The 22,948-nt window shown below is 35.9% G+C and overlaps 1 protein-coding gene across 1 annotated transcript; it reads left to right on the forward strand.

Moving 5' to 3' along the window:
- The first annotated feature begins 4,168 nt into the window (after positions 1–4,168).
- LOC149259912 (uncharacterized) lies at positions 4,169–6,903 on the forward strand. The gene is made up of 3 exons (XM_089419361.1): positions 4,169–4,424; positions 4,700–4,766; positions 6,228–6,903. Exons 1-3 carry the CDS (start codon positions 4,341–4,343, stop codon positions 6,521–6,523), a joined length of 447 nt encoding a protein of 148 aa, XP_089275487.1. The 5' UTR covers positions 4,169–4,340; the 3' UTR covers positions 6,524–6,903.
- Positions 6,904–22,948: the final 16,045 nt, after the last annotated feature.

The raw sequence follows: 22,948 nt of genomic DNA on the forward strand, positions 1-22,948 counted from the left end.
ACAGAGATAATGTCTAGACCTTAAGTGTTTCATTTGTGTTGTTGAGGTTATTACTCGCTGGTTCATCTGGATATCACTGAACCGCTTTGCCTTTCTAAGGCAAGCCTTCGTCAATGTATCATATATTAATTAACTGACAATATTATTTTGACGAGGGTTCTCCTCGGGTTCATGGAAAGTTTTATTTTGTTAGCCTTTTTGAAGTTGCTCTAAAGCGGGTATCGACCCTAACTGAACTCTTGTTATTTTTTGCTACTGGCTTGGCTTATCAGTGTTAAATTTTGTATTTTAATTCTGCATATACAATTATTAATACAAGTTTAGGTTTCTCTATTAAATTTCTGCTTGTATAATTAATGGGTTCCGTTTTCTAGCTTTCACTTTAGATTTGCTTATGTTGATTCAACATCATACCGAACTCGTTCCCTTGCATTTGAACTCGAAATCTAGAATCACAGTTAGCACTTATCTTTAGCTTTACACATTGGTTACATCGACTTTTCTTTGTCTAGTTCCGCTTAGTTATTTCGAAGTCTTGGCCGGGGTTCTGTTTCTGGCTCCAGTTTCTCTGAGCATTTCAATTACATGTTTTGTTGAAGGTGATTCTGGCTTGGATCTAGTATTACCCTCCTCAATGGATGTATTCTATGTCTGGCGGGTTCTGCTCTTCTTGGGTTACAATTAATTTGAGGCTAGCATTGCCCCTTTGTTCATTTGGTCTTAGGCAACCCACCGCAAACTGATAAAATGAATGGACATGATTTCTGGGTTTTGTTTTAAATTCAGTTTGGTAAATTTACAAGTTTTAAGGCCACGATGCTCGACCCCCTAATGTTTCTCCTTGTTAATACAATGTATTTCTAGAATGGGGTAACTTTACATTAATAACTTAGTTATTTTACTATTTCTCCTTGTTAATACAATGTATTCCTAGAATGGGGTAACTTTACATTAATAACTTAGTTATTTTACTATCTGTATTTGATTATTCCGAAAACTACTGTGTAATCTGTTTTCTCTTTTTGCAAAAAATATAAATGTATCTACAGTAAAAGATTATCCCCTTTAATTTCACATCACTGTTTTTCCAACATTAGAATCTTCTTTGTTTCTTTTCTACTATACACAAGATTTATCTTTCTGGGTTTTGTTTTAAACTCAGTTTGGTAAATTTACAAGTTTTAAGGCCACGATGCTCGACCCCCTAATGTTTCTCCTTGTTAATACAATGTATTTCTAGAATGGGGTAACTTTACATTAATAACTTAGTTATTTTACTATTTCTCCTTGTTAATACAATGTATTCTTAAAATGGGGTAACTTTACATTAATAACTTAGTTATTTTACTATCTGTATTTGATTATTCCGAAAACTACTGTGTAATCTGTTTTCTCTTTTTGCAAAAAATATAAATGTATCTACAGTAAAAGATTATCCCCTTTAATTTCACATCACTGTTTTTCCAACATTAGAATCTTCTTTGTTTCTTTTCTACTATACACAAGATTTATCTTTGTTTCCTTACTTATGTATTTGTATAAAAACAAAATCCAGACTAGTGCCTTCAGGCCACCTAGTTAACTAATTTAAGAGTTAATATCCTTCTACATATACAATTTCACGGCTTAAATTAAATACAGTGGTTCGAGTACTTGCTTGGATACAATCTTTACGACATTTGGTTGTTGAAGTCACAACTTTATATTTCAGATTTATCCTCCCAACCATGAGACTTGCCTTCAGGTCCAAGCCTCCCCCCTCCCCTCGAGCTCTTGCTCACAAGACAGATGCCTTCTTGCAAGACTTATAAGTCACAACATCCACAACTATCTGGTCAACACTAGACTTAGCTCACAAACCGTCTGTCCTTCCAGCACGAGAGACATTCCCCTTTTCTCCTTTGGTTCTCTCAAGTACATCTCAGATTACCCTCTTGGAGAGTTCATATTCAGGGAAGTAGTTAGGGTTAGGTAACTACCGATTTCCAACTTCTTGATATGAGAGAGAGTTGCAAGATTTGTTAACATGCCATATTTGTTTTATTCATACTTATAAAATTTAAATACATAAATTCAAATAATAATAATAATAAAATCCATTTTTTGTTTTACTACAGTAAATAAAATAATTACAATTTTCTAAAGACATTACAATTCCTTTCCATAATTGATTTTCTCAAGCTTTTAAATAAGCTTCATTATAACAAATACTATAAATTTACAGTATCATGAATTTAATTAAAAAAAATTACACATTTGATTATTTTCCATATTTAATAACTCTATATTTAAAATAAATTTAAATTAATCTATATACATATATAGATATTTACTTTCTATTTTTATTTTAGAAACTTTTTGGCGAAATCACATAATTGATCATTTGTCGACGCGTTTCGAACCAACTAGTGTGGTTCATCGTCAGGACAAGTTGAAGATACAGATCCAGTATAGCGAGTTAAATAGTCCAAGCAGAGACTCCAACGGCTAAAAAGACTAACGGCTATTTTTCAACTTAAGGACCCAGTCAAACCCCCTTTAACTAAATTAATATTAATAAGAATATTAATATTAATTTAGTTAAAGGGGGTTTGACTGGGTCCTTAAGTTGAAAAATAGCCGTTAGTCTTTTTAGCCGTTGGAGTCTCTGCTTGGACTATTTAACTCGCTATACTGGATCTGTATCTTCAACTTGTCCTGACGATGAACCACACTAGTTGGTTCGAAACGCGTCGAAAAATGATCAATTATGTGATTTCGCCAAAAGTTTCTAAACACGTTATGGATCACAGAAGTCTAAATTCCTTGATATTTTTATTTTATATATTATTACACTGATTTATTCTTCACTACTACTATATTTTAAACCTAATCGACTTATTCTTAAAATACTTTTATGACTTTTATTTATTTATGGCTTTCTAATTTATCAAATAATGATTTTTTAACTTTATATTTTTTTTCACTTACTGGTTCATAGATACCCGGGTTAGTGGGTAGCCGCTACGTCCAGGGTTTTAAACACTGAGTGGACGCCACCCGAAGGGCATCAACACCCCTCGGCCTATTTACTGACCTAACCCCAAGAGCTTTCGGGATTCGACCCTGTGACCTCCCATTGGCGAGGCACTTGATTTGACCGATTGAGCTAACTCTTGGGGCTTTTTTTTAACTTCATATTGGTATAACATGTTTTATTATTTTGAAAAGTGATACACATTATCATGGTTAAAATTATCCTATATTTAAAATTATAAATAATAAAAATATACAATTATATATATATATATATATTTTAATTATAGTGATGTTACACGCATTTTCCTTTTTAAAATAAATATATATTTTAAAATTAAAAAATATAATTATATAAAAATAAATATATATTTTAAAATTAAAAAATATAATTATATTTTAAGTATTGCTTAAAGAAAAAGTTGTTTTTTTTTTTTTTGACATTTCTATCTAAAATTACTTAAAAATACAATATATTTATTCTATTCTATAACATAAACATGTAAATTTACTAAATTTAAATTAAGGAAAATAACTAGTATCCATACAAACAACCAAACCAAACTCAATTCACTAAAATTATAATTATTTTAGATTTTTTTTAAAATAATATATTTTTTTCCCTTTTCAAAAAGAAAAAATTAAATTTCTTAGACAATTAAATTTAAAAAAAATCTAAAAAGTGTTTGTATTATATTTTTGATAGTGGAAATAGATTCAACACAATTAAAAACCTATGCAACACCCAATATCTTAAATTTTAACAATTATAAGAATTTACAAAACAATACTATGACATTTTTATCAAAATCTTACCAAAATTTCTATAATTTTCCTGTCAAATTTAAAACCTACTTTAAATTAAAAAAACTCTCAACAATTTACCACAATAGTTTAACCCTTTGACCCACAAGCTAAAAATTAAAAGCTAGTTAATGAACTTAAATTAAAAACGCTCTCAACAATTTACCAACCCACAAACTAAGAATTAAAAGCAAGTTAATGAACTCAACCACAGCCAACTTCCACCGAGTCCCAAGCCCCTTGGGCGACTCCGTTTACATTATTGTTCGGCAGGGGACTACTGTACTTAAAGGTAGGTTGGGAGTTGGATATCAATTATGTATATATAATTTCCTAATACGAAGTCCGAATCAGAGGAAACGACAAAACGCTATAAGAATTGTGATAAGGGAATCCCAAGCTCATAGCATTGACTCTTTTAACCGCTGGGAATCAGGATCCCCTCATTGTTCTCAGTTGGGTTGTTGCTGATACTGATCAGAAGAGCTTGCTTTGTGAGGAAAAAGAAGGCGACCTTAGCCATGGAGGAGATCAAGGTGATCACCATGAACGAGGTTTCCACCCACAGTAGCAAAGCTGATTGCTGGTTTGTCATAGGTGGCAAGGTAATTTTTCTTTTTCTTTGTCTGTTAGGGATTTCTGTATTGCTTTCCAGAATCTGGATGCCCTTCAGATGGGGTTTTGACGGATTCTCGGAGTGTTTAACCTAGGTTTTCATTGGGATCTCTCAAAGGTTTGGTGATTTCATGATCTGGGATCTTTAAATAATTATTTTATGGGCTGTAGATTGAAGCGATGTTACTTGAGCAGACTGCGTTCTTGTGTTTTATTGTCCTATTAATTGTATTAATAAGAAAAGAGTTTTGATCTGGGATGGCAGGTCTATGATGTTACTAATTTTCTGGAAGAGCACCCAGGAGGAGAGGAGGTTCTCATAGAGGCCTCTGGTAAGAATCCGTGCTTGATTTTTTGAAGATTAGCTGATTTTGTTTCGTATGTGAAGTTGTGAACTCTTATTTGCAGTGGGTACATATGATTCGCTTGTGATTTTTAAATTTCGTTTTGAGTTTGAGCTGCCAAAGATCAGGGCCAACTGTAACTTCATGTTATTAGGCACTTACATTCCCACCCTAGCTTGGGGGATCTGCATTGGCTCCTTACCATCACTGGCCACTTATTAGTGGGTAATATTTATGTGTCCGGTTGAAAACTTGAAAGTCATTACCTGCACACAAGATATAAAATCCAACTGAAACAGTAATTGTCAGTCACCAGGAGAGCTTGATTTATTGTGTTTTCAGTCATTTTTACAATTAGCCAGCGACCCCTCTGGCAAATTGTTCTCCGGTGTGAGAGCTGTGGCCTCAATCATCAACGGATTTTGGCTACCCAAAGTTGATTCGTGCTCTGTGTCAAATTTATACACGTCCCAAAGTGCCCCTGTTTTCGTTGCATCAATGGCCATTGACCAATGCCCTATCTATCTATATAGTTTGACTTTTTGCTGATTGTCTATGGCCTATTTACGTCGCTGTCTGCAGCGGTGGAACTGCACATAAGGCTATTGACAGTGAACACCTATAGCAGATTCAGGCCCCAATTGCTTCCTACTTTCTTTTTTATGCATACAGTATACACCATTTTGACAAGCTTAAGAATGATGCCAAGAAGAAAGCACCTGTATCTTGAATCACCTAAAGCGTGTTGGTTGACAATGTTATATAATAAATCTAGCAGAGTCGTGGCATGTTTATACAGTACATAGGCCCCACAGTTCATGATGGAGTGGAATTTCGTTAGGTACATTGCTTGAAAAGATACCCATGGTATTGCCCCAGAGCATTGTGGCGTTGATTTATCTTTGGGATCTGGCTTTCTGGAGAGGGCCATTTTCAAAGTGCTTGTCATATGCAGAACCCTGGTCATGACAGTCTTCATTTGCATTAACACTGTTGTTTTAATATTTATGGATCTCAGTTAACAATTTTTCCTCTCTTTAATTCTTCTCTTCTGCTATGTACAATATTGGCAACCAGTACCAAGGGTAAACTATGATCAAGAATATGGATCATGGGCTTCCCTGGAGTTTTCCTTCTGAAAGTTCCTATTTTGTTTCTCATACTTACCATGAAGTGTCAATCCCATAGACATGTCAGGCACATGAACAATATATGCCTGAATGTCAATTGCAGACTGTGTTTGATCATGATGGCAGTGAGTTGGTTTTCAATTACCTGCTTAGTTTCTTTCTGTCATTCCAATGCTTTCTTTATGTGCACACACGGTAGACCCAACTCCGAGGATGGATTTTCCATGCCTGTGAGAAATCCTGGTCACAATTACTGCTTCGGATTTTTTTCTCACTAATACTGAAGATTTTGATAATAATGTCTGTGATGGCTGACCAGGAGGAGACGCAACCCAAGATTTTGAAAGTGTAGGTCATAGCATAGCTGCACAAGGCATGATGGAAACCTACCTGGTTGGTGTTCTTGAGGGTTTTAAAGGCGATATTACTCCTATCAAGAAGGAAACCACCACTGTCAAGCAAGAAAAGACTGCTTTCAAAGAAATTCCAGCATCTGTTGTTAAGGATAATCAACCAAGCTTCTTCATGAAATTACTTCAATTTCTACTGCCTCTGCTGATTGTGGGTGTTGCCTTTGGGATCAGATCGTTCCTAAAAGAGCCTCAAACATCTTAGAGATATGCTTTTGCATAGTGAACTGAAATGGCATTTTAGTTCATAGAAGTTAAGTGATTAACTAATTACGAAAGATGCAGTGGTATTCTTAGATTTTCTGTTTAGCGGTGACATTCATAGACTTTGGCAATGATGTGGCATATTTGATGTGAATGATGTTAAATATGTGATGAATTGAGTTCTGTTTTGATCATGAAATAAAACTTTCGCAGCAGATTCTCGCAGGTCTAAAATGCTGACCAAAATATTTACCCATGTTAAGTTTTGAAGAGGAAAGAAGTCTACTACTTTTTCCTTACATTTGTAGTCACTTTGACTGTCTATCCTGCCAAACTGAAGAAGGTTTTCATAGAAATATTTATCAGTGAAAATTTTATCAATTTGAAAGATCTTACACATATGATCTCTACATATTGCTGGATGGCAGATATTGTGTTTTCCCTAATATCGAAGAAAAACTTGTGGTTGTTTTGTTTTGTTGGAAGTGGGATACTATAACGGCTGCTTTTGATTTATTTGCTAGCAAGGCAAGTAACAAACATATGAAAGATAATATATTCCTAAATATCCAGATCAGAAGGAAATACAAAATACAGTTAATGCAACAATGAGTGATTATGGTTGTAATTTTTTCTAGTGTTTGTTATAATATAAAAAATAACTTTACATATGGACTGATGCACGAAAATCAAATGACACCTAAAGAGTAAAGACTTGAAATTCAGACACCAAATAGTAAAGGCAAAGAATCCGATAGTGCTTAAGCACTTCCGTGCCTATAGAAATGCTATTTCCAGTTGCTCACTGGACCAATTAAACACCATACAACATAATATGCTAGCAACCTTCCAAAGATTTCCACAGTTTAAGCCACATCTTGATGTCCCTAATACATTTATACACAACTGTGTTGCCATCCCTCTTTGGACTGAGATACAAGGATTATCTTCCTAAATAAACTGTGAAATTCACTATCATTTAAAAGTCCATTTTTTGCCTCCAGACATCTCGCCAGGAAAATAAACATTTCTATAAGCAGATTGAAAGCACTGGCTAGGATGTTCAAGGTTTTAAGAAACCATCTCTTTGCATGGTTACTAGGGTCATCAGACCTCCAGCCTTTTTTCATTCTTAGGACTAAAGAAGACTCACTGAAACACCGTATTTCACACGTTAAGAGTCCGAATGTCTGTGATTCCTGTGGTGTTTTTCTTTAGTCACTTATCTTAACTAAAAAGCCCCGACTAGACATTTTCAGTGAAATATGCAGCTCTCCATCATTGAAACTTACGGCAAATCAAGATGTAGATACCCTCGGCATGAATAGGATTAATATATACGACAGGGGTTGGCTATTTTCTGTTTCAGTGAGATGATCTAGGGTTGAAATTTAAGCTTGATTGCAATATATGAAGTTTCTGTAGAGGTATTTCAACAGGGCTGCTTAGGCTTCTAAACATGGCACTAGCAACCCAAGTCAACTCTAGATTCACGACTCTATCGGTGATGTTTGGCTAAAGAAATCTGAGTGAAATAAAAAACCACAGGATTCTTGTCTCTAGGGTAAGCTATAAACATATGTTTCACACTGGTTTGGGGATAGGGTATGAAAGGACAAGTTCCAATTTTTAGGGAAGGCTGGAGAGACCCCAAATTTGAGGGGATGACATTCCCAAAAATATAAAAACTTTTATATCCAACTTGAAACACAAAAAATCTGCTCGTCTCACCTAAAAGATGCCTACTGTAAAATGAAACCAGTTCAAAACCAGTTGGAAATGATGCAAATAGTAGGACTAGGGTTTGAAAATTCTTTCTATGCTGTTGTTTGAAAGGTGTGAGGCATATCAGGGAGCAAAACAATGAAAAAATTGTAAAATATCATCTCTAAAAGGTTTTAAAGTCCTTTTTTTGACTTCTGTTGGGTACTCCAAAGTCCAGACGAAGTACCCCGGACGACCATAGAATTGGGTGCACCGTGAAACTGATCACTTGTAGTTGGGCAAGGGCAAAAAACCTCTGCATACAAGGGAAAAATGACCCAGGGGGGCGAACCATTAAACCTTTGGTGGCTGGCCATGGCTGAACATACTGTCGTGTTCACCATTGAATCACAACCCATTTAGGAGGGGAGTGGGTATATTGAATAAGCGGCTTGCAAAACCATATCTACTTATCGGTAGAAGTAGATGTAACCAAATATTCCTAGCCATGATAAAAATTATTTCAACTAATGCTTGGATATGTTAATCTGAAAGTAGTAGAGTTGTGATCTCATGCGTTCCTGCAAGACACCCCTGATGCATGATATGATATCTTTTACCTCTTTTTTACGTTGTAAATATTTGTTACTTGAAATGTGTAAATGTGTTTTTTTTGGTTCTTCAAATAGAAATATGTTTAAGAGTTATTGCCTGGAGATGTGGTCCTTTAGATATGGAAAATGTTATGATATGCAATGGAATTTCTCTGGGATGGTTTCAATATATTTGAATATGATAGTGTTGAGTTTTTCCTTGAGGTTTTTAATTTTAATTTGGCGTGGGGGGCATTTTATTTTTTTGTTATTGATCATTAGGTATGTGTTGTGTATTTTTTATATTAATTGTATTTCTGTAATATTTTGTTTGCTTAGGATTTAATATAGAATTATATTTACCATGCTAAGGGAAATGTATAGCTTTATCATAGTGACACTAAACAAGTTTTAAAGGGCAACAAGGGATAAACACTAAACCATGTAAGTTCACATTTCAATGATGACATTGTATGCATAGTTATACACCATTATAGATACATTCCACAATATACATATATGCATACAATAGTAGAGCAAACTTTTGCACGCCTTGAGAACAGAAACTTAATCCTTTGTATGTGGTAAGGAAACATGCAAGGAGGAGGAGTTCTTGTTGTTGGTGCGTAGGCAAGACATTGTGGGCATAATAATTTGTTAAGAATGAAGAAGCAAATATTCGTGACACTATTGGAATGGTCATTAGTCTTATAGGCTTGATCATGTTATTGCACTCTCTGTTGGTATTCTAATGTTTGATTAATGTGTGCTAGTAGGTAGAGACAATTTGGTGGTTGGATGCTTTTGTAAAGAAAGTGATGACAACCTATTGATTTTTTTCTAAAGGAGGACATCTCTGATGCCACATAGGTCCCTTTGTTGGAAATACAAGGGGTTGACATTTTTTGAAGTTGTGTTGGAAGCTTGGTGGTGGTGGAAGTTACTTAGAGTTTATGGCCACAATATACAAGGAAAAGTGGTGGAAGACATTGTCTTGGAATTGGAGGGGTTCTAGTATAATTCTAAGATGCCTTCTCTTGTCAATGGGGAATGAGAGAGATGAGAGTAGAGTGTGGGTCCTTATGCCCTATATGGCAAGTTGATGGTCTCCACCTATATATAAGGTAGTGTGGATTATTTGGATATCATGGGATAACTCATGTCCATGAAAAAATAGGGGCCTTCTAACCAATGGAGGGCCACAAAGATGGTGCATTTGGTTATTTCTATCAATGAATATGATACAATTTTAAACGATGTGGGTGTGATTTTCATTCAAAATAGTGGATGTGATTTTCTTGTTAGTCCCATTTGACAAGAGGATTTTAGTGGGGTTGTCAGTGACTTGTTTGCACTAGTGTTGTGGGGTGGAGATTAAGGTGGTCCAAGAAGAACACTACCAAAATGCATTGACAATGCTTTTAGTAGACGATGCTTCCCTTGGAACATGGTATGGGCCTATAGCGTATGTATTGCCAATGGTGTGATTTATGGCATGGATGGCAATATAGGTGTTCCAACGCCTTATTCTAGTAGAGGTTTCGAGAGGAGGGATGATGGATTGGACTCTTCATTGTTGATACATATCACTACATTATAGTACGGGATGATGTAGAAGAAAATGTTGCCTCATGGCGTCATATGCTTAGGTATTTGGAGGCTTTGAAAAAATGCTAGGATTTTTTGCAAAGGAAGATATGCATGTTGTTGGGGATTAAAGGAGTTTAATGCTCTATTTTGAATTTACCATAGGCTTTTATGGGAGCAACTTGACAAATTATTAGGTAAGAGACCATGTGACAATGAAGGATTTTGATCCTTATAAGCCAGGGGGATATATTTGGCCCTTGAACAAGATTATAGAGTTTCCTAGTACTTGTGGAAAGGAGGGCTCTTTTATGGTTTAATCTTTGGTTTTGAACATGGAGATGTGAAGAAGATTGGGATCTTGGATCCATGTAGAGGATATTGAATGTGCATTTGTGTTTTAGATGTATGATATGGTCAAGAATTACATTATGAAGTGAAATTTTATGAGAATGTTGGTTTGCACTTCATTTCAAAATTTTCATCAAGTGAGGGTGTTGTAAATAGTCGTATGGAAAATGAAAAGTTTTCAATAACCAGTCATAAATTCAAACTAGGCAAGCTTAAAGGATAATAAAAATCCCACCACATGGTATATTTTCGACATTGGTAAAGATGCAATATTTTACTTGAATGAAGCAGCATATTGTGTCACTTTTCTATAGTGATGCAAAGTATAGTCCAATAATGACTACAACATGTGAAGTGGTTTGGTTGAGAATGATACTTGTGGGTTTGGTATGGTTATAAATGTTGATCCTACAATACTCTATTGTGATAGTCATAGTGTTTTGAAGTTGTTGAAAAATCGTTTTTCGTGATCAAACAAAGCAAGTGAAAGTGAAATGTTAGTTCATCTAAGCTTTAGGGGAGAATGAAACAATAGAGATACAATATTGTGCAAATTAAACATGGATACTAGATAATTTTTACAAGCCTCTTGGTTCAAATAAGTTTCTGTAATTTATAGATAAGTTTTGTGTAATTTCTAGTATGCTATTGAGGAAAGGCGATGAACAATGTGTACATGGTCTATAACATACTTAACCCTGTAGCCAACAAATCATCAGATAACCTACACATGACAATAAGGAAAAACTCTCTCTCTCTCTCCTTTTCTTTTTTAAAATTTCTTTAAAACAAGACTACTTGATTAAATGTTTGCTATCTTACATCTATATCTTTAAAACATATCTATTTGTTTTTAGTAGTTCATTGATTGTTATTGTAATCACATAATTTCACCACTATTAGCACCAACTTAATCATTTGCAACACTTAAATAACTTAGACTTACTTAAAACTTGTTGCTATATATATATTTGTATGGAAAATTTAAAGATTTCATTATAACCAGTCACAAATTCAAATTGGGTGAGCTTAAAGGATAATAAAATCTCACCACATGGTATTTTTTTGACATTGGTAAATATACAATATTTTACTTGAATGAAGCAACATATTGTGTCACTTTTCTATAGTGATGCAAAGTATAGTCCAATAATGACTACAACATGTGAAGTGGTTTGGCTGAGAATGATACTTGTGGGTTTGGTATGGTTATAAATGTTGATCCTACAATACTCTATTGTGATAGTCATAGTGTTTTGAAGTTGTTGAAAAATCGTTTTTCATGATCAAATAAAGCAAGTGAAAGTGCATTGTTGGTTCATCTAAGCTTTAGGGGAGAATGAAACAATAGAGATACAATATTGTGCAAATTAAACATGGATACTAGATATTTTTTACAAACCTCTTGGTTCAAATAAGTTCGTAATTTATAGATAAGTTTTGTGTAATTTCTAGTATGCTATTGAGGAAAGGTGATGAACTGTGTGTACATGGTCTATAACATACTTGACCTTGCAGCCAACAAATCATCAGATAACCTACACATGACAATAAGGAAAAACTCTCTCTCTCTCTCTTTTTCTTTTTTAAAATTTCTTTAAAACAAGACTACTTGATTAAATCTTTGCTATCTTACATCTATGTCTTTAAAACATATCTACTTGTTTTTAGTAGTTCATTGATTGTTATTGTAATCACATAATTTCACAACTATTAGCACCAGCTTAATCATTTGCAATACTTAAATTTAGTCTTACTGAAAACTTGTTGCGATATATATATATCTATATCTATATATATATATATATATATATTCATTTCATTATCCAAATTTTGATCGATAAACAAATTTAAGATCACCATTCCTTGATTCTAAAAGTGCTTCAAACACCATATCATCCTCCTTATATAAGCATATTTGTGGGGTGCTCAAGTTTTGGGTTGATGATCACTCATCAATGGCGATAAGAGCTTTTGTAGAGCTTGGGGTGTTCTTGGAGCAAGCCTTAAGGAAAGGCTATCCCAGTTGTTCTTGCATGTTGCTGGTTCGAAAGAACATCACTTCAATTATCAAACTAGTTCGCAACCATGGGGTGGCTTCCACTACTAATCCAACCCTCGTTGTGTTGTCAAAAGAGTGGGATAATTTACATTATCTCTTTTATTTTTTCTTATTTTTGCTCAATTATATATGCCCTGCCAACATTACATTCCACTGTCATGCTTAACACTCCATAAATCTAAGGGCCCTCGTCCAACGACGCTCCTGATCTACAATTTGCATAAGGGTAACATGCCCGCCGCTTAATTCATCAAAGGGGAGTCACAATTAGAGTTCCAATGTGTGGTTCCGGGGCTGTCATCAGATGACCCATAGCAGCTTACAACTGATGGCCCATAATGATTGCACCACCCCTCCCTCCTCTCTGTTGACACCACGGGGAGGGGGTGTCGCAACACAATTTCCATCATCCGATCTTTGAGGATCTCTGTTGTTTGATGGCCCGGTGGCCCCGCCATGTCATGCCGATGTCCCCTCCCACTTTTTTCATTCGTTGCCCTACTTCAATCCTCCAGATTGGGAAACTCTAGGACACATGGAGTGGTGGGCCATTCCCTTTCACATGCATCTCTCCTGATTGGTCCACGTGGTTGCACACCATGTCATCCCATCACTCCGCGACATGCTCCTTTATTGACTTGCAACGGTATTACCTCAGGGATGAGCTATCACACGACTCCACCTCCAACCAATGGAAACATTCTTCGCTTCCGAGATATAGGCTTAACTGACCTGACACCTTGTAAGCCCACCAACCTCTTTAAAATGCAACTTAATACTTCCAGGGTATGAACTTCGAGATTCATTATTCTAGGGGCACCACCAATTGCAGGACCACCGAGCGTGCGTGTCAACCAACTCATCTCCATTGACTTCATCAAGGTCCCTTACTTTGTGCGTGTTCACAATTTCTTAGGGCTTGAACCACCGGGTGGACCTAGTAGGTGGGTCCCTCTTGCACCAATCACATCTCACAATTTCTCGGGGCTTGAACAACTAGGTAGACCTGGCAGGTGGGTCCCTCATGAACTAATCACATTGCATGATTTCTCCGAGCTTAAACCACCGGGATGCGTTGTCCTGTGTGCACCACCTCCAACCAATGACAGAACCGCCAGGATTTTGTGTTAGCCAAGTCATCCCAATCGATCCCTCTTTTGTGTGAAACAAACCTTCGGGGTACAATTCTGGGCCATGTCGTCTCCCTCTCATCCAATAGCAATGAGGGGAAAACTGGTGTGCCAATGCCAAGCCTCCACAACCAGGGTTCGACAAGCCTCTTGCGAATAAGGTAATCTCGGTAATGCTATAAGGTTAAGGCTTTGCCGCAACGTTGTTCACATTGATCTCCGCCATTTGAACATGGCTTCCTCTATAACTTGATTGCGTGGTTTTGCAGACTACTAGACCCATGTCGATGTTCCGCAGTGGCCACCATGGCCTGTTAAGCACCCACTGGTGCTATCCTCCTGAGCTTGCGATAGAGCCACTCCAATGAGTTCAAGGCCCCTTAGAATTCCCCATTCTTGGATAAGGAATTCCACGCGTGCTCGTACTAGTGATCTGTTGGCCACCCACTGCTAAAGACTTGCAGTGAACTACTGAAGGAATTCCACTTCTCCTGCCACACGCCAAGGAACCTCCAATGGTTCTCGACCCTATAACTTGTAGTTCCTTCACCAACTACCTTGTGGCATTTTTCGAAGACCTCTAGGGAATTTGGCTACTAGCGGTGACGTTCAACCATTAGTGACGGTGACCCTAGGGCAAGAATGTAGGTTGTTGATAATGCATGGATGAGAGGCCACTTAAGTAAAGAGCATTGGGTTTGATTGGACTTAAAAGAGGAACAAATCCCTCAACATTAGCACAACGCCTTCTGAATGGATTCATATGCTTATATCCAGTAATATATATGTATATACATTTATCTATGTATGCATAGACCCTGTCAACACATGCATCCTCAATGTAACCATTATTTATTAATAAAATAAGTTCTTATGCCAATCTTTGTCATATTCTTGGTTTAGATCTTTTTAGTGCCTTCAAGGCTTCACTGTATATGTTATTTATTCAGTCACAACAGAGCACATTCATGTCTCTCTTAAGCACACCATTTCAACTCAGAAATGTAACATGATTCTACTTATTATATTTAAATTTTTTATCTTGTACCATTTAAAATCTTAATGACAAAATGCAATTCTAAACTATTCTCTGCAATACCATGCCAAAATAGGAAATGCAACAAACATTTGATTCATTTACACATACCATTTCAATCCAGAAATGCAAACATATATTCATGGTCATTGCAGATACACAAGAGCACTTATCTTGTGATGTTTGGGCAACTGAGTGTGACTATAACTCTCCACCCAACCATAGAAAATTGCAGCCAAGCTTACTTGCACCTGTCATCCCCGAGCTAGATTCCAGAGACCGAGGGGCTTGCTCAAAAGACTAAAATGCCAACTGCCAACTGAAATAGGGACTCCAGAGGACCTCTCTCCTCAATTCCACCAGCTGCATGTTGCAACCTTCTTCAATGTTGAAAAATCTAGGGGCAACTAGATTAAGTGATTTCTCTTTCTTTGATCACTGCTTGTGATATATTTTTACTTAACATGATTAGCTTATTCTTTGACTTGTTTATTATTAGTGCTCTCTTCATCAAACAACTACCAAACCATAAAGAACAATAAGACAAGAGGACACAAAATATTGGCAATCAATTGGGGCCAAAACCTCTCCAACTGAGAGGAAAACCCACAAGAATTCTTCTCTTCTTACAGACTTTCAATTGACGAATTCCAATACCTATGACCCTTGACCAAGACTCTCCAAGACCAAGTCAAACCTTTCATTCTTTGCAACAAATTCTGCAATTTCGATCCCAATAGATTCTTTTGCAACTTCGACTTGCTCTAGCAAAATCTTCTGCAACTTTGACCTGCCCAGTAAATTCTTTTGCAACTTCGACCTACCTATTAAATTCTTCTGCAACTTTGACCTATCCAGTAAATCCTTCTATAGAAACCATAGTTCACACTTGTGGCTAGACAATGAATGAATTTGTTTCTTCTCCCCTTCGCTTGAATTGACTTCTCTTCCTTGATACTTAAGCTTGCAAAGGAGACCTTTCTTGACCCAAAACTCGACCCTTGATGATGACTACAATTCGATACTTTTTGGGACAGCAATATGCCCCAATCCACTTCACACGTGTGAGAAAGATAGCCCCAAAACAATCCCAAAAGCTCAACTTTATTTTCTCCTTCTTCCCTTCCTCTTCCTTGCACTCTTTTCTCTTTCTTTATCGAACTTGAGTGAAGTATGTGTCCAAAGTGAGGTCGAAGTCTCTCTTATATATAGGTCTTCTGCTAGGTCAAATTGCACCCTTTAGGCTGACTTGTCCATTTGAGTAGGATGACTTGATCTTTGCAACATGACGAGGTCTTGGAAGGTCTTTGACTCAAATAATTTTTTCTTTACAATATATAACATGCCCAAATGGGTCTTCCATACATGACAATGACTCTATTGACTTGTAGACTCAATGACAAGCCCTATAAGCTCTGAATGGGAGCTTGACCTAAAAATAAATTTCCCTTGAGCACGAAACCCATGCCTCAAGGATAACAATAATAAATTTATTTTTCTCTTTTCATTAAATACATAAATTCATGCTTACATGTCATTATGAAGACCGAACCTAGTTATATATTTCAACACTCCTTAACTTGGGAGGTATTCATAATCCATATAAGGTACTTGGACATTTTCAATTTGAAGAATTTTCATAAGAAGAGTCGGATTGGTAAGCCATCTATTTGCATTATACCAACCAACATTGTCACATAGCAAGGCCTTGGCTAACAACTCTATCTCTCCACAAGATCAAAACATAATGTTGGTGAGACCAATGAATGACAGAAACCATCATCATTGTCTCTTAAGGCACATACCCCACCCAAGTGTTCACAGGGTGTGTCCTTCCAGGACTATCCTTATCTTGGATTTTGTTGATTCCACCCAAGTGTTCACAGGGTATGTCCTTCTAGGACTATCCTTATCTTGGATTTTGTTGATTGACAAAAATGTCCTTCGTCAACATTAGGGGAGACCACCCGGTCGGGAACTTAAAGCAACTCCTTTTCCGTTGAAGATGGTGGTTCTGACTGGTTATGGGTTCAATTACCCTGTCATCTAAGACTAACCTAAAATTAATATAATACTAATATAACCTAAACTAAGAGTTAATCTATCCACATCATACTATGTTACATTTCCTTTATATCGATCTTTAAAGATGTAAGTTAAAGAAGTAAATCGACACAATGGTTTGATTGATTTAAAAACACTGATCAAACTGTAATTAAATGATTTATTTGCCTCTTTAAGAGAGGAATTGATGCAAACTAATATGTAAATGTAGAACTAATCTAAAACATGAAAAACCTATCTCGAACTAGAATGGGATAGCCCTCTCCTAATCCGAGAGCAAATTAAATAAAACAAGGGGAAAGACTGGTTTATGAATGAATTCAAAATTAATATTTGATTATGAATTCCAAAATAGTTTGTAAACTCATAAAAGGTTAAAACAACTATGTAAATGAATCTACTTTAATAAATAATTATTAAGGTAAGTCCATCTACAAGCTTGAATTCATATTAAACATAATTCATTATAAAATTTGTATTAATCAAAAGAAATAGTTCATTTCAATTAATACATATAAAAGTAAAATACACCTGTAAATGAATAATAAATAGTTATCATTCACCACAAGTATAACTCAATGAATTAAGTATGATTTTTATCTCATTATGTCTCTTGGAGATAGCTCTTGGAAAACTTCAACATCATATCATAATTGACTCAACAATAGTGTTAGAGATCAAAGAAACATACTACTTAGAATGGAAATTAAAACCAATTATAAAACTTTGACAAAAATATAAAAAATAACATTCTGGTAATAGTACACAAGAATGGAAATTTATTAAACAATGCCAAAATTACATTACAAATGTGCAGTCCTAGAGCAATTGAGACGCATAGTAAAATTGCCTGCAATAGTGAAAAGCAATTTATAGCAAAGCCAAAAACCCTCTATTTTCTCTATAATCGACCTTTCTATACATAACAGTAGTGCTATTGCATAAATCAAATAACTACAAAGAATCCCCCTTCAGTGGATCGTGACCTCCCCCTTTTGCATCGAATTCAGGGGTATTTATACAAGATTTGCAGAGCTAACACTCTCCCTCGATTCTCTCAACAAGAGAGTAATAAAAGTAAATGAACTGGGTAGTTTTTATGCAGTTGGAACTTTATGGAAGAATATAGATTACCACAGTTAAAGATTGTTAAGAAGATCGCCCAGTTTGGTTAGCGCTCTGATAAGATTGTACAATTTCCTTCGCACTGATAGGTGGAATTCACAGGCATGGTGATCTTTTAGTAACAACTTCAACCACCCATTTTCATTTTAAGTTCACTTTGTGCCACCTAGAGGAGTTTCTTTGACTGAATCCATGTCTTCTTTGAACCTAGAAGCCTCTATGTCAAACAAAAAACAGAGTCAATGGTAAATAGTTGGTTTTTTTTATTAAAATAGAAAAAACATAGATTAAACTATAAAAATGCATTAAACTATACTTATGCCAAGAGACCTTTTTAAATTAATTAAGTGGATTTTACTTATACGTGGCAAGAGCTGAGTGGTATCAAAGGTAAGCTCATCAAAACTTTTAAAATGAGACAAAATGAAATAGTTGCGATATTGGGTGGCTCTGATATGGAGCGAATCCGATATCACATTCAACTCCCTTTAATAGTTTTATCGGGTCCATTATATCGGAGGTCTTGTATCAGAGATTTGATATCGGGGGTTGAAAAGAGTGACAACTAATCATAAGTTCTGATATGGATAGGAGGGGTATATCAAAGAATCATAAAATTTGGAATATCAGAGATCATAGATATGAGGATATCCAAGTATCAACGATTATGACCATCGGAATATTGGAGATCGGAGGGATATGATTATTGGAAGTCATAGAGGCGAGGTGTATCGACATATCAGCAGACTAACATATCAGCGGATTGGGATATCGGAATATCGGTGAGGAACCATATCAGAGTATCGGAAAATGATGTTATCAGAGTTTTTTAAATATGTCTCAAAAGGAAATTTATGACATTACCTATGATATGTGAGAGCGAAGATAATGATGTGGAATGTGGGTTCTTTACTCCGAAAATTGATTATCATATGTTTTATGGCCTAGCCACTTTATAATAGGATCGGACTTTGGGTATTGGAGATTTCCAAAAGGATTCTTCTGATATCAAAGTCTCAATGCCCAAAAGCTCAGATATATATTTAATCAATATGCCACATTGTTTAATGATTAAGGCTTAAAGCTTATGCACACATCTTGGTCTTGGGGGCTATTTTATTCATCAATCTAATTAATTAAGATGTTTAAAACAAAAACTTATTTACAAAGTTTATTAACAAACAAACTTAATCAAACTTAGGCAAACTATAAAAATAAAACAAGTGTAAATAAAAACCAAATTAGACTTCAAATGAAAAAATCACACTCAAATTCTACATGCAATGCCCAAAGGGTCCCCATATTTATTATGATAGAGTAAAATGAGAGTGTTGTGTTTTCACTCCAACAGATTCCTAGTCCTCAAAGAATATCGGTCCTCTTCGACTACTCTATCTTGGATTACCTACCCAGATCCTCAAAGAGTATCAAATGCTAGATGCTTACCCAATCCTCCATTCTTTCTTAACAATATGAAGACAATAATGATGTGTCTATCTCTCCCTCTCAATTAGGGAAGATATACCCATTCATATAAAAGGAATGTACCCAAGCTCCCTCTTATCCAGGGACTTGTCCAAGCTCCCTCTTAACTAGGGACTTGCTTCCAACAGCGTTTTTCCCTTGGTGGAGATCGTGGTACTATCATATGCTTGTGGGGCTCCTTCTTTCGAATCCACGAAGTTCATCCTTTTCAATATGGATCCTTCATCAGAGGTAGGGTGTCGACCATCCATCACTTTCCTTTATAAACCATATCAGTCATGTCATCCTTCTCTTCATCAGAAAGTGATCTTCTAGTCCACATATGGATTTTCTTCATACTGCTACCTTTTCCAAGTCATGTTTCCTTTAGGATGTTCCGTCCAACAACATGAGTGCTAGTTGTAGGTGACATCTACAATCCTTTTTCGGTAGCCCTGTATCAACCCATCAAGATGTTGTTCAAAAATAAAAAATGAACATCAAATCACAATTACCTTTTTGAGATGGCCTTTCATCATGACATCTTGTTTGCTTGCAATATCAACATCTTGCACATTCATAAGCGTATCTCCAAGACTTTATATGTCAAGGGCATTTTTTTTTTACAAACCTTATCATGGTCTTATTCTGTATGGAGATGTCATGATCAATTCTTCCAATCATTGGATATTGACTTCCCTTTTCTTACGTGATCGTAGTTGCATCTTTCACGATCTCTTCTCTATTTTTTCACATATTGCTTCCCAGGAATTCATAGTTCCTTCATCTTTGTCAACTACCTTGTATTCCATATGAGGACATATTATGTTGATTTCATCTTATCGATATGTGAACCATGCCTTCATGTATTTTTTCAAAGGAAGATATCCTTGATCATGCTCAAGAGGTAGAGCATTTTCCTATGTTGTCTGCAACTATATGATGACATGACTTAATCTATCAAATATATACATTAATATTTTCTCCTTTTCATCATCTAGACTTCCTTTGACAACTTCCTTTCCTTGATTGAGAGTACTTCAATCATCTTGACTTGCTGCACTTCTTTTTCACCATACCATCATCCTTCTAAATAATGTATCCCATAGAAAGTGGAATGATCAACGAGACACTTGCTTCTTCCAAGTAGAGGTGAACCTTCTAGTGAATATTTCAATGGAGGATCTAGATTATCCTCATCCGAAAAATGCTCCTTTCATGATGATGATGTATAATGTATTCCTTCTATCATTCTAGATAAATTTCTTTCAACCATATGTACTATATATGCTTTCAATGAGGTTACCGAGTGCTACTTCCTTTATATGATGTCTGCTACATCCATGTAGATTTATACTTCAGCTATTCTTTCAAGATTCTATAACTATGTCATGAGCTCTTTCTTCCATGGTATGCTTCTAATATGATGCCATATTCTACCATGATGCATCATATCATTCTTAGAATGCTTCTCGTCATGATAGATATTATTTACTAAACTAAAAAGAACTAAGTGAAGGAGATTATCTCAATCATAATAGAAATCTTTCACTCCCTCCTTCTTTGATTTCTTCTTCTCAGGTACTTCCACCTCAATGGTGATATGGGCTTCATTCATTTTCTTGTTGTCCTTCTTGAGCTTCGAACAATCTATCTTGTAGTGCCCATATTCCTAACAGCCATAACATTTAACTTTTGACATATTCTTCTTCTTTTTATGAGAACCAAATTTCCCAAACTTTCCTTTTCTCTTAGCCATGGCAACAAATGCTTGAACTTGGTCACTTGGTCCCACATTGCTCTTTGCTTTCAACCCAATTTATTCAATTTTACACAATCACCAAAGTTCACTGAATGGGGTGGCTTCCTTCTTCCTAGATGCTTGATACAAAGTTGCCCCATTCATCACGTAGTGCATTGAGCACCACGGTGGTAATTTCTTTATCAGACATTATTTCCCCCAACTCTTGCCATTGATATTATATTTATGACACCCTCATAAAGTATGAAGCTATTCCTTCTCCTTTGATATCTTCATTTTGTATAGCTCGTTTCTCAAAGATATCACTTCTCCAACAGTACTTACGAAGAACAATTCTACTAGCTTCTCATATATTTCTTTTGATGTCTCCAATTTTGCAACATATGGTATGAGGGGATCCTTGATGGATTCTATAAGGATCCTTTGAGCCCTAATTTCTCCTTTCATACACTTGGCTAGCGCTTAAGCTTCTTCTTTTGGAGGTTTAGGGATTGAGCCATTAACATGTTCAACGACTTCATTTTCTATAAGGATCAAATCTGTCCTCTTCTTCCATGCAAGAAAGTTTGATGACCCAACCAATTTGTTGCTTTCCTTACAAAATGAAGTCATTTTGATCGCAGATTCATACGTAAATATATATATTCTTACTTGTTAAGTGAAGTTGCTTCTTGATGGTGATATCTTCAACTTGATGCCTTTCTTGATAATGTGGATGATAGAAGTTGTCTTCCTTCAAAAGTGATCCTTCAAAGAGAGGGAGATCACCTTGATTATTTGATGATGATGATAACGCCTTTTCTTGCTTCCCTTGGATGTAGAGACTTTGAGATGCTTCAATGTGTTGTCCTTCTTTGAGTGGAGGTGGGATCCTTGAGATCTTCATTGTGTGAGCTTCTTAAGAATGCTTCAAGTGTAGAACCTTTCTTCGGATGAGCTAGGGTTTTGAGGTCTTCTTTGATTATCATTAGATTGATTTGGCACTTAAGTATTCCTTCTTGATGGTTCGATTTCCTCTTTGATACTTTTACCTTTCTCGATACTCCTTTTGATGGTCCTTCTTCAAACTGCCTTTCCTTGATGTAGTCACCTTAGCTCTGATACCATGTTGAGAAATCTAGGCGCAGTTGGATTAAGTGGTTTCTTTATTTGATAACTGCTTGTGACATATGTTTATTATTAGTGTTCTCTTCATCAAACAACTACCAAACCATAAAGAACATTAAGACAAGAGGACACAAAATATAGGCGATCATCCAAGGGAAAAACCTCTCCAACTGAGAGGAGAACCCACAAGAATTATTCTCTTCTTATATACCTTCAATTGACAAATTCCAAGACCTATGACCCTTGACCAAGACCCTCCAAGACCAAGTCAAATATTTCCCACTTTCCAAAAACTTCAACAATTTAGATCCCCAGTAGATTCTTTTGCAACTTCGACCTGCTCAGCAAAATATTCTGCAACTTTGACCTCCCTAGTAAATTCTTCTGCAACTTCGCCCTGCCTAGTAAATTCTTCTACAACTTCGACCTGTCCAGTACATT

Source organism: Pinus tabuliformis, chromosome 6, assembly GCF_031772625.1.
Source record: "Pinus tabuliformis cultivar Carrire ecotype Pingquan chromosome 6, CPIR1, whole genome shotgun sequence".
Lineage (NCBI taxonomy): Eukaryota > Viridiplantae > Streptophyta > Pinopsida > Pinales > Pinaceae > Pinus > Pinus tabuliformis.